The sequence below is a fragment of the Peromyscus californicus genome, unplaced genomic scaffold, assembly GCF_007827085.1.
Source record: "Peromyscus californicus insignis strain IS unplaced genomic scaffold, ASM782708v3 Scaffold_5__1_contigs__length_169319896, whole genome shotgun sequence".
NCBI classification, from domain to species: domain Eukaryota; kingdom Metazoa; phylum Chordata; class Mammalia; order Rodentia; family Cricetidae; genus Peromyscus; species Peromyscus californicus.
Window position 1 is genome coordinate 91,089,863 of NW_026294573.1, and position 16,236 is coordinate 91,106,098.

Sequence of the window (16,236 nt, forward strand, 5' to 3'; positions counted from 1 at the left end):
AATCTCAATACCAACCATAGAAGACCTGGAGGTCTATACAGACAGGCAGTGGCGAGGTGGTCATGTGGTTGGGTTTACAACCAATGAGAAGGCAGAACAGAAAGTTTATATAAAGACAAACACACAGGAAGTAGGTCTTTTGGCTGAAGAGGATAGCTGCAGCAGTGAAGGGTAAGGCTCTTAGCTCTGACCTCTTGGGCTTTCATCTTTGCATTGGCTCTGTGTTTCTTATTTAATAAGACGGTTACTTCTACAACCACACCTTCTTTTGATATAGATAAAATCATTCCTTTTGACAGGAGAGTGAAGGCAAGGAACAGTGTATGATGGTAGCAAACAGTGAGGTGTTTGGGGATAACTAGAGGATGATAGTTCTGATGATGATAGTTCAAGAAAGCCTCTGGGACTGCTGTGGTGAGTGTGCTGAGACACAGAGGAGAAAGCTGGTCCTAGAAAGGGAGAGTGGCCCCAGGAGAAGGTTCTTGAAACCCTTTGAGTTTAGAAAGATGGGCACAGTACTTGGCAGGTCAAGGCAGATGCTGCAGGCCACAGCCTCCTTGTATTGTATACATCCTGGCTCAGGTCTTCTGCTTGAGGTATGATGCTGTCCTTCCCACTTGAGGTGGCACGGGCAGAGGCCAGGACTTTGTCCCTGCCAGGAGTATAAGTCACTGTTCAGCAAGACTCTTCACTTGGCCTAGATGAACAGAAATGTTGGGAGTGAAGAGAAATAAGCACTACTTTTTCTTTTTAATCTGATAAAAGTGAACCCCCTTACCCTCTCTGAAAAGGATAAAACTACTGGTATTTTTTAATCATCAGAGAGATGTGTTCTCCTTCATATTCGATATGTGGTTGTAGCTGCTCAGAGTAGGATGGAGAGGAATGGAGATAGGATGAGAGGTCAACATAGACTTTTGGAGGTAGAGTCAACGAAGGGGATGAGACAAATTCAAAATCAGCGCAGTCGAGAGCGTGGCCTGCTTGATTGGGTGGTGGTGTATCCACTGTGCATGGCACTGGCCCTGGCTTAGCTGTCTACATCCAGTCCTGATTACAGAGGCTTAGGGAATCACAGAGCGCTAGAACTGTATGGTAAAGACCATAGGTTTAAGTGCTTGTGAGTAGAGTTGCTTGTAATATGAGTTTCATTTCTTTGCAGGAGTGTGTCCTTGGTCTGACTGACAGGTGTCGCTTTTTCGTCAATGGCACTGAGGTATCTAGGCTTGGTTTGGTAGCTCCTTATCACAGTGTTGTTTCCAAGTACAATATCTGACTTCCCTTGGGCCTGTTTTGTCTGTTGCAGGTTGCATCAAATATCACGTCATTTGCAGTGTGTGATGAGTTTTTACTGTTGACAACCCACTCCCATACCTGCCAGTGTTTTTTCCTGAAGGATGCTTCAATTAAAAGTAAGCTTTTCCTTTACAAAATGGAGATATTCCCTTTTTCTAGTGTCTTGAAGTCTTGATGACTTTTAAATTCTTTATCTACTTTGGCTGTTTACCACAGAGTCCTAGGCTCACTTATTAGCTTCTTTGATATAGTATTTTTTAAATTTTTTTTTTTTTTTTTTTTACATTGTGTTGGTGTATGTGCGAACATGAATACCCGCACCTATGTATGGGTATGTGTGTGTGGGTATAGGCCTCTGAAAGCTGGAATTACAATCAATTGTTAGTTACCCAGTGTGGGCATTAGGATCTGAATTTGGGTCCTCTGAAATAGCAGTGCACACTCTTCACCCCAGGCTACCTCTCTAACCTCCTCAACATAGTATCTTTGCTAAATCATTCTGTTTCAGTTACTAGAGACTCCACAAATAAATTCTAACTTAAGTAACACATTCTAAAAAATTCTTCATGAAATTTTATTATCCAGCTCATCTAATACTTAGTTCCCACACACATCCCCTACTGGCTATATGCTCTAACTCTTCGTAATGGTTCTTTCTCATTGCTCAACTGCCATTGTACTTCTGGACATCACCTTGAGATTTGTAGGGGATTAGTACTGAGTTTTATTACATTACCTTCCCCTCTCCCCAATGTGTCCTTATTCCAAAAGGCCAGTTTGTTTTCTTGGTTGCTGACTTGGAAACAGGAACTCTTTCTGCCACTAGTATACCATAATGTGAAAGTAATGCTAAGAAATAGAAAAGCTGCTCCAATCCCTATATTTTCGAATTGCTTAAGAAGCTGTGTATGTGAATGTGTGTGAGGGCTCTATAAAGAGAGGGCCCTTCCCAGAAGTGAGATTACAGGAAGGGCCAGGAATCTTGAGGCTGAGTGGGAGAGCAAAGAACTGGACATTAACTGAGTTTCAGATGCTGGGCATCTTCAGTGGCAGTTAATGGAATGTGGCTTTCTATGTCATTCTCAAGTCTCAGGCAGTGGTATTTTTAGTGTTACAGGCTGGTCTGTGTGGTAATAATGAGGCCAATAGAGAAATTCTACGGAAAGTGGAGAGGGGTTCACGGATTGTCACAGTTGTTCCCCAGGACACAAAGCTTATACTACAGGTAAGCTCGATTCTTCAGACTTCCTGTTATGGTCCAGTCACCACCACAGAGTACTGACAAGCTGCATTTTATTTTAGACTATGGCACTCTTCAGCAGGTTAAAACCCTTTTTTCTTGGCTATATGTTGGTTGTATGTGAAGGAGTGTCGATTGATACAAGCTCCGACCAATAAAGTTTAAAGGGAAACTTGCATGAAAATCAAGATAAACATTGAGCACAACTGGATTCTATTAATTTTATATTATATTTATATTTATTATAGCATTGTGGTGGTTCAGGGCAAATTAAATAGAACTGCGTTCTGCTGCTTCAGTGGTTTCCAATTGACTAGAGATGTTTTGATTTCTTTTGAGATGCCGAGGGGAAACTTGGAAGTTGTTCATCATCGGGCCTTGGTCTTGGCTCAGATTCGGAAGTGGCTGGACAAGTAAGCTGTGTGTGACTGTACCTGTGTGCATGTAAGGACATACAGTCCAGGCTCCTGTGGTAACTAAACTATATACATTTGGAAAGGAAAAAAAGTGTACCACCTGTTATTTTTTCCTTCTGTAATTTCAGACTAAAAACCAGGAGAACTTGTTTATTATAATCGCTGTAATCATGTTGTAGCTGGTCTGTGTTGTAATGAAAATACACTAGGCCAGGGAACTAGTTTCTCATGAAATACGCTTTTTATCTATTTTCTCTGTCTTTGCAGACTTAAGTTTAAGGAAGCATTTGAATGCATGAGAAAACTGAGAATTAACCTCAATCTGATTTATGATCATAACCCTAAGGTAGTGTGTGCATCTGACTTGTCCTCTAACTTTATTCTTGAGTGAAGATGATCTGAACTAAAGTGCTTGTACATTTTGTTGTTTGATAGGTATTTCTTGAAAATGTGGAAACTTTCGTAAAGCAGATTGATTCTGTAAATCATATTAACTTGTTTTTCACAGAACTAAAGTAAGTATTTTGATAACACGTGAGTGTCATATTCTAAGTATTGTCTTTTGATAAAGAAATCAAACCCATGTAGCTGAAGAACAAAAGTCTCTTTCATATAATAAGTCATTGTAACAGTATTGTAACAGGGCCCAGTAGGGTTTTTGCTCTAGACCCTTAGCAACAGCAGTTTTAAAACTGATTTTACAGCTCTCATCCTGAATTGTTATTTGGCTTGTTTCTTAGGTTTGCTGTAAAACTATTCTTCTCATGAGTTTAGCTTCAAATATGATCCTTTCTCTGTGATGATTTTTCCCACCAACTTCTTAATGAAACTTTCTAAGCTAGGAAGATGTTGACTGTTGGAAACGTCTAGTGATCCCACCCAGTTTCTGTAGTTCCTGCTGTCCTGCTCTATGTGCCTTTATTGCTATCCATGACCCACCCACACTCTTCTTGGTTTAGATAGATGGCAAAGGAAGTTGAAGACAGCGCTCCATTTACTTCACCTTGGGTCGCATTTTATACTCTTAGTGTGGGGTAGTTAACTGCTGCAGAATGTCTAGTATTCCATCCAGTGAGTTTCAGCACATGCTTACATATCATTTAATCCAACACATCTATTCTCTGTTAGTCCTTGTGCCCCAGCTCTTGGGCAGTTACTGTTCAGTGTTTCAGCACAGGTCAGCCTTGTCTGTTTAACAGCATAATGTAGCCAGAAAGTATTTACTATGGTGTGAATACAGCTGTTTTCACTTTCAGAGTTGAGCTCAGCCATGTTTTTGCATGCATCACTGGTTCATTCATTTTTAATTGCTTAATAGTATACTGATGTGTTAAATTATACTACCCTTTCTTCATTCTCTGGTTACCTGGACACCTTGGTTGTACCCTGCTTTAGGTTAATGTGAGCAAAATTATGAACATTATTGTTTTTGTTTTTGTTTTTCGAGATAGGGTTTCTCTGTGTAGCTTTGTGCCTTTTCCTGGAACTCACTTGGTAGCCCAGGCTGGCCTCGAACTCACAGAGAACCGCCTGCCTCTGCCTCCCAAGTGCTGGGATTAAAGGCGTGTGCCACCACCGCCTGGCACATTATTGAATAAGCCTTTTGTGGATATGTTTGATTACTCACTACTTGAATAACTTTCTAGGTCCTTTTTCTTTATTGTCTCACAAGCCTGCCTGATATATGTTAGTAGTTGGATCACCAGACTGTTTGGTAAGTGACCTATTCATACCTTTGGTTCTTAGGGAAGAAGATGTCACAAAGACTATGTACCCTCCACCGGTTTCCAAGGGTGTCCAGACGTCCAGGGATCCTGATAGGAAGAAAGTTGACCTTATTTGTGATGCTATGAGAGTAGCCATGGAGAGCATCAATCCTCACAAGTGGGTACTATTTTATTGTTGGCATCTTTGGAATAACAGGATGTGGAGATGGCTTTGTCTAGTTTATTCTTCCTATCATTCTGGTGTTTCACTTACTACCTCAGGTACTGCCTGTCGATACTCACATCTCATGTGAAGAAAACGCCCCCGGAACTGGAAATTGTGCTGCAGAAGGTACACGAACTTCAAGGTAGAGACCTGCACACAGACACTTGTTTGGCAGTCATTGTTCTGCTGGTGACCATTGCTGTGTCATTGCACTCCACAGAATTAACATGTGGCTTTTTGGTCACCATTTTCAAATGTAAAAATTTTGGGTGTAAAGCATTTATGAATGAGTCAAAAGCATATGTTCATCTTGTCTCCCAGTCTGTCATATATATGCAAGGTCTCATGTAGCCCATTCTGTCCTCAAACTCACCATGTAGCTACAGATGACCTTGAGTTTCTGATCCTCCTTCCTGCACCTTCTGATTACTGAGATAACAGGAGCACACCTGGTTTTATATGGCCTGGGGATCAAACCTAGGGCTTCATGTGTGCTAGATGTCACTTGACTGTGCTCCACCTCCAGCCTGTCTTTTCTTTTCTTTTTTTGGTTTTTCGAGACAGGGTTTCTCTGTGTAGCTTTGCGCCTTTCCTGGATCTCGCTCTGTAGACCAGGCTGGCCTCGAACTCACAGAGATCCGCCTGCCTCTGCCTCCCGAGTGCTGGGATTAAAGGCGTGCGCCACCACCGCCCGGCTCCAGCCTGTCTTTTCTTAACCACCAACAGGAAATGATCCCTCTGTTGCTGAGTCTGTGAGTACAGAGGAGGCCTTGAAGTACCTACTACTCCTGGTAGATGTCAATGAATTATATGATCATTCTCTTGGGACCTATGACTTTGATTTAGTCCTTATGGTAGCTGAGAAGTCACAAAAGGTATGTAGAGTTCATACTTTTTACACCATTTTGAAATTTACTTATATAATCGTACTAGTGTAGGACCCTGCTCTTTAGAGAGCAATACTTTTTCTAATGCTATGAGTGGATACCGATTTGGGTCTCCACAGTGTAGTTGGGTTTTTTATTATTTGAGGGCCTGCCACCGAGCTCCCAAATAAATACATAGAGACTTACTCTTACTTATGAATGTCTGGCCTTAGCTTGACTTGTTTCTAGCCAGCTTTTCTAAGTTAAATTACCCAGTTTCTCTTTCATTACATTTTGCCTCTGGGCTTTTTGCCTTTCTTTATTCTCTGTCTTTCTTTCCTTCTTACTCTGTTGCTGGCTGTGTGGCTGGCACCTGGTGTCCTCTTCTCCTTTTCTCACTTCTTGCTCTCTTCCCTAGATTTCCCCTCTTATTCATTCTCTCTGTAAGTCAGTCCTGCCTGTTTCTCTCTCCTGCCTACTATTGGCCATTCAGCTCTTTATTTGACCAATCAGTTGGCCATTCTGCTCTTTATTTGACCAATCAGGTGTTTTAGACAGGCAAAGAAACACAGCTTTACAGAGTTAAACAAATGCAACATAAAAGAATGCAGCACATCTTTGCATCATTAAACATATTCCACAGCATAAACGAATGTAACACATCTTAAACTAATATTCCACAACACTCCAGCTAGTGTTCCTAAGCTCCATTCTCTGTATATTTCTATGTGCAGACACTTTTCTTTTTGAGAGAGGATCTCTCTTGACCTGGAACTCACTAAGTAGAGTAGGTTGGCTGACTGGCCATTAGGCCTCAGGGATCTATGTCCCCTTCCCTAGTGCCAGAATAACAGGCTCATGCCACCAGGCCTGGCTTTTTATGTGGGTGGGTTCTGGGGATCTGACTCAGCATCCTTCTGCGTGCACTAGCCTGTGTCCCTAGCCAGGAAGCTGCTCTTCAGGAAGAAAAACCCGCTTCCTAGGCATGGTGCAGAGCAGGACATTGCAGGCCCTCATAGGTTTGCATCCAACTCAGTACACTGTGCCTTTGCTGTGATGTGGGCTCTTCATAATCTGCACGTATGCCGTGTCACAGGAGGTCTCGAGAGCCAGGCCTGGCTCGTTAGGAGGGACTTAGGGTCATTGTTGACTGTCTTCCAGATTACAGGCTTGTTTCCATATCAGCCCATGAAGGAGTTGAGGTTCATGATTACTATTTCAAATTTTAACTAATAACTCTCAAATATGAAAGCATTTTTCCCAAAATTTGATTTGACTTGATGTATTATATATAATTGATACATGAGTGTAATACACATTTAGAATTATGTTCTCCTATGTTTATTGTCTTACATAACTATCACAGGTAACTCTTTTTTCTAGGATCCTAAGGAATATCTTCCATTTCTTAATGCACTTAAGAAAATGGAAACTCATTACCAGCGGTTCACCATAGATAAGTACTTGAAACGATACGAAAAGGCCATTGGGCACCTCAGCAATTGTGGTAAGTATGGGGGATAGTGTTTATTACTGCTTCAAGGCTTCTTTGGAACTAGGCAATCTATAAGATACAAGGTTATCCTAGACAGATGGGTTTCAGTTTCCACTCCGGAAAACTTGGTTGTTGCCTGTTCACCTTATTTTGTCTTGTGCCCTGAAAGGTTGAGGGTAAAGCAGGTCTCTCTTCATGAGCTGGGGGTACCCTTGCTGAGAACAGGTTCTTTCTGGGGTAGGATTGAACACTTCCTAAATTTACTTCAGTGCCTCTGTCAGAACTACTGGATAATCCCATTTCATAATGTTTGTCAGTATGGAATGGAAACAGACCCCTGCTTGCCTATAGTGAGCGGTTTGCAGAACCACAGCAGCACCTTGTGGGCTCCTCCTCACCGCCCCTGTCCTGTGCTGGAACAGTTGTGACTTGTCACTGAGGACACCTGTGGTGCTTGTTAAGCGTACATTCATCTCCTTCTTCCATGGAGATTCTGATTCAGCTAGATGGGAGTGAGGCCTGAGGGGAGCATTTAATCAGCTCCCAGGTGTTCCTGTGGAGGAGCGTGAGGAAATATTGAGCAACAGAGTGTAGCAAGAGTTCCTAGAGTAACCCTATCCAAGTGGATTTTCTTTTCCCTCAGAATGCAGAGTGATGCTCACCAGAATTTCAATTTGAAGCTGTTCTTTAGATGAAGTTGTAGAGACTGTAAAGGCTCATGGTTGGGAGGAGGCTAGAGCGATGCCTCAGGCAGTACAGTGCTTGCTTTGTAAGCAGGAGGACCTGAGTTCATTCCATAAAACCCTCATGGAAAAGCCTGGTTTAATGGCGTATGCTTGTAATCTCAGCTCTAGGAAGGTGGACAGGAAGATCCCAGGCTCTCATTGGCCAACCAGCCTAGCTTACCTGACAAGCTCTGGACAGCGAGAGACCCTGTCTCAAAAACCAAGGTGGACAGTGTCTTCTGAGGACTGTCAGCTGAGGACATGAGGAACAAGACCTCAGGTTGTCCTCTGGCCTCTACATGCATGCTCACACATGAGCACATAAGCACACATACAAAATGTTGCTTAGGAAACATAGGCGTAAGTGAAAGCTGTTATACTTCCAAAGTGTTATACCTGTGTTTGTGTAAATCTTACCTTTACAGGACCTGAGCATTTCACAGAATGCTTAAATTTGATAAAAGATAAAAACTTGTATAAGGAAGCTCTGAAGTTATATCACCCAGAATCACTGCAGTACCAGGTATGTGGTGGGTAAAATGTGAAATGAGGTCATCTGATTTTACTTTGGGAATTAGTTGGAAAGTGAGGACATGTTGAGTCCAAACACTGTCCTTGGCTTCAATGTTTGTCCTATATCCAGTCAGTCTCCTCTTGAACTTGTTAGGAAAAGTTAGCAAGGGCAACAGTATTTCAGGAGTTTGGGATCTTTCTTTGTTTATCTCTTTAGGTTTTCTAATGTACCAGGTACTTTGCTTCTAAGTTAAATGTGTTACATGGTCATCCTTATCCCCTGATAGGGGGTTGTGCCCAGTTTACAGATGGGGCCACAACTTGCAGAAGTGTCAGAGCTGCAGAGTGGCATGCCTGGGGTGCTGAGGCAGGCTTTGTGACCACCAGGGGCCATCCATTCCTCACTGTTGTACTCGGCCATGCCGCTGTCATCACCATGTCCATCTGTCTGCAGAGTGCATGCATGCTCTTCTCATTTACTTTCTATGCTGTGGTCAAACCCTGGCCAGAAGCAGCCCGAGGAAGAAAGGGAGGACGGACCTTGGCAGAAACCGAGGAGGAATGCTGCTTGCTGGTGTGCTCGGTGGCCCTTGTTCAGCCTCCGACTCACACAGCCCATGCTGACATGCCCAGCGATGACCCTGCTCATAGTGAGCGGGTTCCTTCTACATCGGTTAGAAAACAAGAAAACGCCCCCACAGACATAGCCACCGGCACTCTGATGGAGGCAATTCCTCAACTGAGTTCCCTCTTCCCAGGTGTTTTGACAACCAAGATTGGCCATCATATGTGTCTCTGTGATAGAGCTCCTGCTAGCTGTTTATTACTATTACTGCTGTCATTATCATTATTCTTATGTATGTGTGTGCTTCTCTGTATATGCACCAGGTTCTACAGGTGCCCACAGAGGCCGGAAGAGAGTGTTGGCTCCCCTGAAAGTGGAGTTACAGGCAGTTGCCAGCTGCCTGATAATGTGTGTTGGGATCTGAACCTGGGATCTCTGTAAGAGCAGCAAGTGCTCTTGACCTCCGAGATAGCTCTCTAGCCTCACATGCCAACCTCTTTAGCACCACTTTCTGGCATTTGTATGTTCAGTTACCTGTAGCTTGTGCCCGAGATGTGCTATCTCATGACCTGCCAGCCTTCTACTGTGTTCTTTCCTGAGTCCACCTGTCCATAGAATTTCCTAGTCTCCCTTGAAAACCATCCTTAGACTAGGGGTCAGATAAACTGACGATGTAGTGCTCTGTCTCTGCTGGGCTGTGGCCTGCAGAAGGGAAGGGACTGTGTGTCGTATTCCTGTGTCTCTGCTTCACCCCAGCCGTGGCAGTGCAGGGTTTAGCATATGGCTGCCCGGCAGTTCTTGTTTTCTCATCTTCCCCCAGCTCCAGCAACACTAACCTCATTACTCTCCAAATCTACCTTGCTCATTCTTGCCACACAGCCCTTGGGCCTTACCTGTTCTCGTCTGACTCTTCACATAGCTTCATTTCCTTGTAGCCTTCAAAGGTGGCGGCATACCCAGCATTCTCGGGCATTTTATCTTCCTCTACCACTTATTATAGGCCATGCTGTGTTAGTTAAGTTCATTCTATGTAGCACAAAGGCTTAAATGTACTGCTGTTGTTTTTGTTTTGATATTTAGTTAGTTGTTTGTTTATTTTATGTGTCTGTATGTGTCACTGTTATTCCCAACATCTAAAATCATGCATATGTAGGTACTCAGTATATGTTGAGTGAATAAATCTTACATCTTTAGTAAGGTTTTGAGTAGAAAAAGGAAGACGCTCCAGTGTGCCAACTGAAGTAGCCTCCGTTGGAACTGTAAAGAAAGTACTATCACATTTCCTCACCACATCTCGCTGTCTTGTTGCAGGCGGTCAGTGTTACGTATGGCGAGCACCTGATGCAAGAGCAGCTGTATGAGCCAGCGGGCCTTGTGTTCGCCCGATGTGGGGCCCACCAGAAGGCGCTCTCAGCGTTTTTGGCTTGCGGCAACTGGCAGCAAGCTCTCTGTATGGCTTCCCAGCTTCACCTGACCGAAAGCGAGATGGTGGGCTTTGCTAGGACTCTGGCAGGTAAGCAGGCCACTTTGTGTTCACTCTGCAAAAGGTTCGCGCTTATTGCTTTGTTTGGTAATTCTGTAAATAAGTTTAGGGCAACCTTCCTTGAGACAGGCTCATTCTGGTCAGACTTACTTAGAACATTCTTTTAAATAGAACAACAGTCCCACAAACACCTCCAAATGTGTTGGCATATTAAAAAAAGCAATTTATTTCTCTGACCTGGGTACTGGTAGATCTATTATGTTGCTTTGCAGTCTCTTAAGACAGGAAATTGTGCCTGCAAATGGCCTCAAAGTTACACTGTGCTAACCAGTCCATATTATTCACTGACACTGAGACATTATGGTCACACCTAACAGTGTGGCTTATTTGGCCTTTCAAGAAGATAAAAATGAAGTTTTGGATGGAGCTATTGTGGTGTAGCCAATATATGGTTATAAACCATAATAGTTGCCAGGACTGGTGTGGACAAGACCAGATGCAGAAACAAAAAGTAGAGGCAGCTTAGTGGCTGGAATTGAGGAAGTTCCTGATGTGGGGGCAAGGCTAGTACTTCTGAGAGTAGAACAGAGGTTAAGAACCCTGTGAAAAGCAAGTAGGTTTCTGGTTTCTGTAGTGCTTAAGATTAAGAAATGCTGGTATTTCTTTTTCTCTTTTCTGTTCTCCAACATGAGTTTTAGGGACAAGAGATAATTCAAACCAAAGCATTCTTTAACAAAGTCTTGTATACATTGTCAATGATCTCAAGAGCAGTTCTGAAACAAGCCTCCAAACTTATAGGTAGGGTGTGTGTGTGTGTGTGTGTGTGTGTGTGTGTGTGTGTGTGTGTGTCTGTCCCCTTCTTATAGTTTAGCTTTCCATTCATTATGTCTTATCGGTAGAATATGCATAGTTGTTGCAGATGTTCATTGGCAGAAGGTGCAGAGGTCATGAGCTAGGCTCTTTAAAAGTCATTGTTGCACAGTGTCTTAGTCACTGTTCTATTACTGTGAAGAGACACCATGACCACAGCAGCTCTTGTAAAGGAAAGGTTTAACTGGGGCTTACATACAGTTTCAGAGATTTAGTCCATTATCCTCATGGCAGGGAGCATGGCAGCATGAGGTAGAGATGGTAGCTGAGAGTTCTACATCTGTATCTGCAGGCATAACTGGCTTGGGCTTTTGAAACCCCAAAGCCTACTCCCGGTGGCACACTTCCTCCAACAAGGCCACACCTCCTAATAGTGCCAGTCCCTAAGCATTCAAATATACTAGCCTATGGGGGACATTCTTATTCAAACCACCGTATACAGTACAGTTACTTTGTATACACATTTAATTTAGGCAATTTACACAAGCCAACAAAGGTGGAAAAAATGTAACCACTTCACTAGTAGCCTTTTTTCATTAGTAATTGTCCTGGAGTGGGGATAGGATGGAACAGATGAACCTCCCAGCCTCTTACTAACACTGGGGTTTTGTGTGCCTATTGTAATCTGGTTTTTCCAGCTAGAGTGATTGTAGGAGCTAAGGACTGAATGACTGCCAATAGTACCAGCTACCTCCATCTAGTACCCACCCAGAGAATCACAGTTCTTTCTTGCCAGAGGAAGAAATGTGTTAGTGAGAGATACCAAGTTAGTTGCCCAGATGCATGCCTTTGGAAGCATTTTTTTTTTTAAGCTAATTTTGGCTAAATGTGATTTTTCAAATCCTGTGATTAATTTAGAGTCCTTTACTAGGCAGGGTAGCATACCTCTGTCATCCCAGGAGGTCACAGCGGGTGATTTCGGCTTCAGGATGGCCACCTAGGATATACAGTGAAACTGTGGATGGGGTGGGTTGGGGTGTGTGTGTGCTTCATGTTAGTGTAATACACCTGCTGTCCTCAGAGAAACTCAGAAGCTTATAGTTGGGTGCATCTTAGGGACAGAAGTGGAAGCCAGTCTCCATTTGCTGTCAAGTGCTTGTTGCTGTCTTTGCAGGAAGGCTGGTTGAGCAGAGGAAACACAGTGAGGCAGCCATAGTCCTGGAGCAGTATGCCCAGGTGAGCTCTTCCCTGTCACCCCACATTAACAAGAAAGGACTTGCCTGGACCTACTAATGGTGAAACTGAAGGAACCATGGTAATGGTTAGATCTTGAGGTGCTGTTGGTTCTAAAGGTCTGATTTGACTTGAAAATCTTAGTCCAGTGTGTCTCAGAAGTACAGACTGCTCATCCTATATCCAAATCTGAAAAACCTCAAAATCTGCAGTTTTGAAAACTGATAGGATGACACAGAGCTAAAATCCTGTTCCTGTCCACATGTGACAGGGTGTATTCAAATTGCAAGATTGTTTTGGATATGAGTCATGTGTAAGGAACACACATGAATGTCTTACTTAGACTTTCTTTCTGTCCCCCAAGATAATGCATTGTGTGTGTGCAAATATTCTAAAATCTCAAAAGAAAAGCCTCAAGTGCTTGGGATCCTATGCACTTCTGATACACATTTTTAGCCTATAATTATAGACTGTGGATAGAGTACTAGAGAGCTCTGCTACAGTGTGTGCTAGTGACCTGACTCTGGAAAGCACATTCAGCTTCCTGTGTTAACTTTGCCAAAGCAGAAGCAGTGAGCAAGGGCCATTAGAAGATAGGCCACTGTTGTTGGTTGTTTTTTACTCTTTGACTCTTTTGGGGGGCCCGCCACCCAGCTCCCAAATAAATCACACACAAAGGTTTATTCTTTTTTTTATAAATGGCTAGTCTTAGCTTGGCTTGTTTCTTGCCAGCTTTTCTTAACTTTAAATTATCTTGTCTATCTTTTTGTCCTGGGCTTTTACCTTTCTCTATTTCTATGTATCTTTTCTTTTTTTCTTATTCTGTTTCTGGCTGTGTGGCTGGCCCCTGGAGTCTTTATTTCCTCCTTTTCTCATTCTTTGACCTCTTTTCTCTCTTTTTCTCCTTCTATTTATTTTCTCTGCCTGCCAGCCCCACCTATTCATTCCTGCCTAGCTATTGACCGTTCAGCTGTTTATTAGACCAATCAGGTGTTTTAGGCAAGCAAAGTAACACAGCTTCACAGAATTAAACAAATGCAACATAAAAGAATGCAACACAACTTTGCATCATTTATGCTGTGGAACATTTGCTTAGTTGCATTCAGCATAAACGAATGTAACACATCTTAAAATAATATTCCACAACAGGCCACTAAGCAGTGGCCACTCTTTTGTACTTTATTTTTCTTTTAAAAACAGTAGCGCGAATCCTAATTGGTCTTAATAGTAAGAACCCAGAGCCAGATACCAGGGTAAATGCTGAAAAATCAGAGACACAGACCAGCCAGCCACTAGAAAGATTTCTTACCTCTACCAAATCCTCAGCCTGAAAAGGGGGTGAGATCCTGTGTCTATGAAACCTCAGACTGAATGGGAGCTGAGCTTCTGTCTCCTCCCACTTTATATTCCTCTTTTCACCCAGCCATATCACTTCCCTTCTCCACCTCCCTAATGCTGGAATTAAAGGGTTGGGGTCAAGGGTGTGTGCCACTACTGCATGGTTCTGTTTCTCTTTTAGACTGGATCAATCTTGTGTAGCCCAGGGTGGCCTTGAACTCAAAAGAGATTCAACTGCCTCTGCCTCCTGAGTGCTGGGATTAAAGATGTCGGCCACCATTGTGTAGCCTCTGTGGCTAACTAGTGGCTTAGTTCTGCACTTTGATTTTCAGGCAAGCTTTATTTGTTAGATCACAAACCAAATAATCACCACACAGTTCTTTTTAACCAAGGCAACTTGGAGGTTTCCTGTGTTACAGCAGATTGTATGTGGCTATGTGAGGTTGTGGTAGAATTCCAGAAGTTACTAGGTCAGTACTGAAGCTGTACGGACCCTGACCACAGGCTGTTAGGACAGAGGCACACAGTAGACACCAAGTATTGCTACTGTGCACAGTTTTGGCCTTTTGTAAGCGAAAGTTTTTTTTGTTTTGTTTGTTTTTATGTGTGTGCATGCAAACACGCATACATGTACACTTGTACTTATTTGGCCTAGGACAGCTTTCAGGGGGTGCTTCTCTCTTTTTACCATGGGTCCCAGGGAACAAAGGTTGCAGGCTTATGAGGAAAGTGGCACTATTATTATTTTTATGATTATTACTGTTTTATCTTTTTGAAACAGGGTCTCAGCATAGGCTACGCTGTTCTTGAACTCCTGATTCTTCTGCCTCTAACTCCAAAGTGCTGGAATTACAAGCGTAAGCCACCACACCTGGTTTGTGAGAGTTTTACAATTGCCACTGGTTGTATTAGTCTTCCTTAGAGAGACAGAACAAATAGAATTCATATATATTAAAAGGAAGGGACACTAGGTGACCTTCCTCAGTACCATCTGGGTAGTTAACAATAGTGGTCTTCATACTGGAGAGGGTGAGAACCACTAACTGCTCAGTCCACAGGGCAGGGAGCACTGAAGGTCTAGAGGCTTCCTGAAGAGGCGCTGGTCTTCAGTTCACGCTGGAAGCCCAAGGTCTAGGTTCTGATAGCAGTGAAGGAATGGAATGTTGCGGTAGCAACAAGGTGGATTGTAGCTAGAAGTTTCTGTGGTCCTGCCCTGCCCTAAGGTCAGGATGAATCTCTCCCACCCGTGTCCCGCAGCCACTTGGTCCCAAGTAAACATACAGAAGCATATATTACAAACTGTATGGCCTGTGGGTCAAGCTTCTTGCTGGCTAGCTCCTATAACTTAACGCAACCCATTTCTATTAATCTATGTGTTGTCACATGGCCATAGTATTACAGGTCTGCGGGCATCTTGTTGCTCCTTGGGCGGTGGTCTGGCATCTCTCTGACTTTGCCCTTCTTCTCTCTTTATCTCTGATTGGATTTCCCACCTGGCTGTAACCTTTCTTGCCATAGGCCAAAACAGCTTTATCAACCAATCAGAGCAACACATATTCACAGCATACAGAAAGACATCCCACAGCACTTTCCCTTTTCTGTCTAATCAAAAAGGGAGGTTTTAACTTTAACATAGTAAAATTATATATAATAGAACAGTTATCAAGCAGGAATTTGGCAAAATTAAAGATAATATTCTATCATCCTGTATTTGTGAGTCTAAAGATCTAATTTATCTTTTATCATGACTAAGGAAAATGAATTATAACTATCTAGTCTTCAACTTGATCAAAGACCCCAGAAGGATATAATATTACCTGAGCAAACAAGAAGTGCATTGCAAGAACTCCCATAATTCTAGAAATGACAGAGACATCTGGCTGCCTGGACAGTCATCCAAAGTTCCTCTGTAACATTGGGGCATCTATCTTCAGCCTACAGGCCTGGAGTCTCTGGCAGACTTTTTAGTGAAGCAGGAAATTTGAAAGATTGTCTTACTTATTGGCAAAGTTTATTAGTTGCTTCTCCCTGTGTCCTGCAGAATGTCTGGCAGTTTCTTCTGTGAAGCAGGAACCTGAAGGACCATCTTGCCCTGTTTAGACAAAGTTTAGCGGTCACTTTACCATGGGTCCTGCATGTCCAGTCTGTATAACATCCTGTCAAACAGTAGATGTAAGGACACGTTTTTGCCCAGTGGCTAACTTTTGCCACAAAGAAAGCAAACTCCACAATGAGTTTCTTCAATGCTCATCATCATCTTTGAAATAATTGGTGCTGCCAGGAGCAGACATGTCCCACTGTCCAGAAAAGTCTAAGTTCTTAAA

The 16,236-nt window shown here is 42.9% G+C and overlaps 1 protein-coding gene across 5 annotated transcripts in view; it reads left to right on the top strand.

The window, feature by feature from the left end:
• The window catches only part of Elp1 (elongator acetyltransferase complex subunit 1), a 65,889-nt gene that overhangs the window by 31,622 nt on the left and 18,031 nt on the right, over positions 1-16,236 (top strand). For all 5 annotated transcript variants that reach the window (XM_052717143.1, XM_052717140.1, XM_052717142.1 and 2 more), the window contains exons 17-29: positions 1,163-1,216; positions 1,307-1,412; positions 2,406-2,521; positions 2,876-2,949; positions 3,220-3,298; positions 3,388-3,467; positions 4,699-4,836; positions 4,941-5,026; positions 5,611-5,759; positions 7,134-7,257; positions 8,396-8,493; positions 10,360-10,561; positions 12,516-12,577. In XM_052717143.1, the coding sequence (XP_052573103.1) occupies positions 1,163-1,216; positions 1,307-1,412; positions 2,406-2,521; positions 2,876-2,949; positions 3,220-3,298; positions 3,388-3,467; positions 4,699-4,836; positions 4,941-5,026; positions 5,611-5,759; positions 7,134-7,257; positions 8,396-8,493; positions 10,360-10,561; positions 12,516-12,577 (1,368 nt within the window). The remainder of the gene's footprint in view (positions 1-1,162; positions 1,217-1,306; positions 1,413-2,405; positions 2,522-2,875; positions 2,950-3,219; positions 3,299-3,387; positions 3,468-4,698; positions 4,837-4,940; positions 5,027-5,610; positions 5,760-7,133; positions 7,258-8,395; positions 8,494-10,359; positions 10,562-12,515; positions 12,578-16,236) is intronic.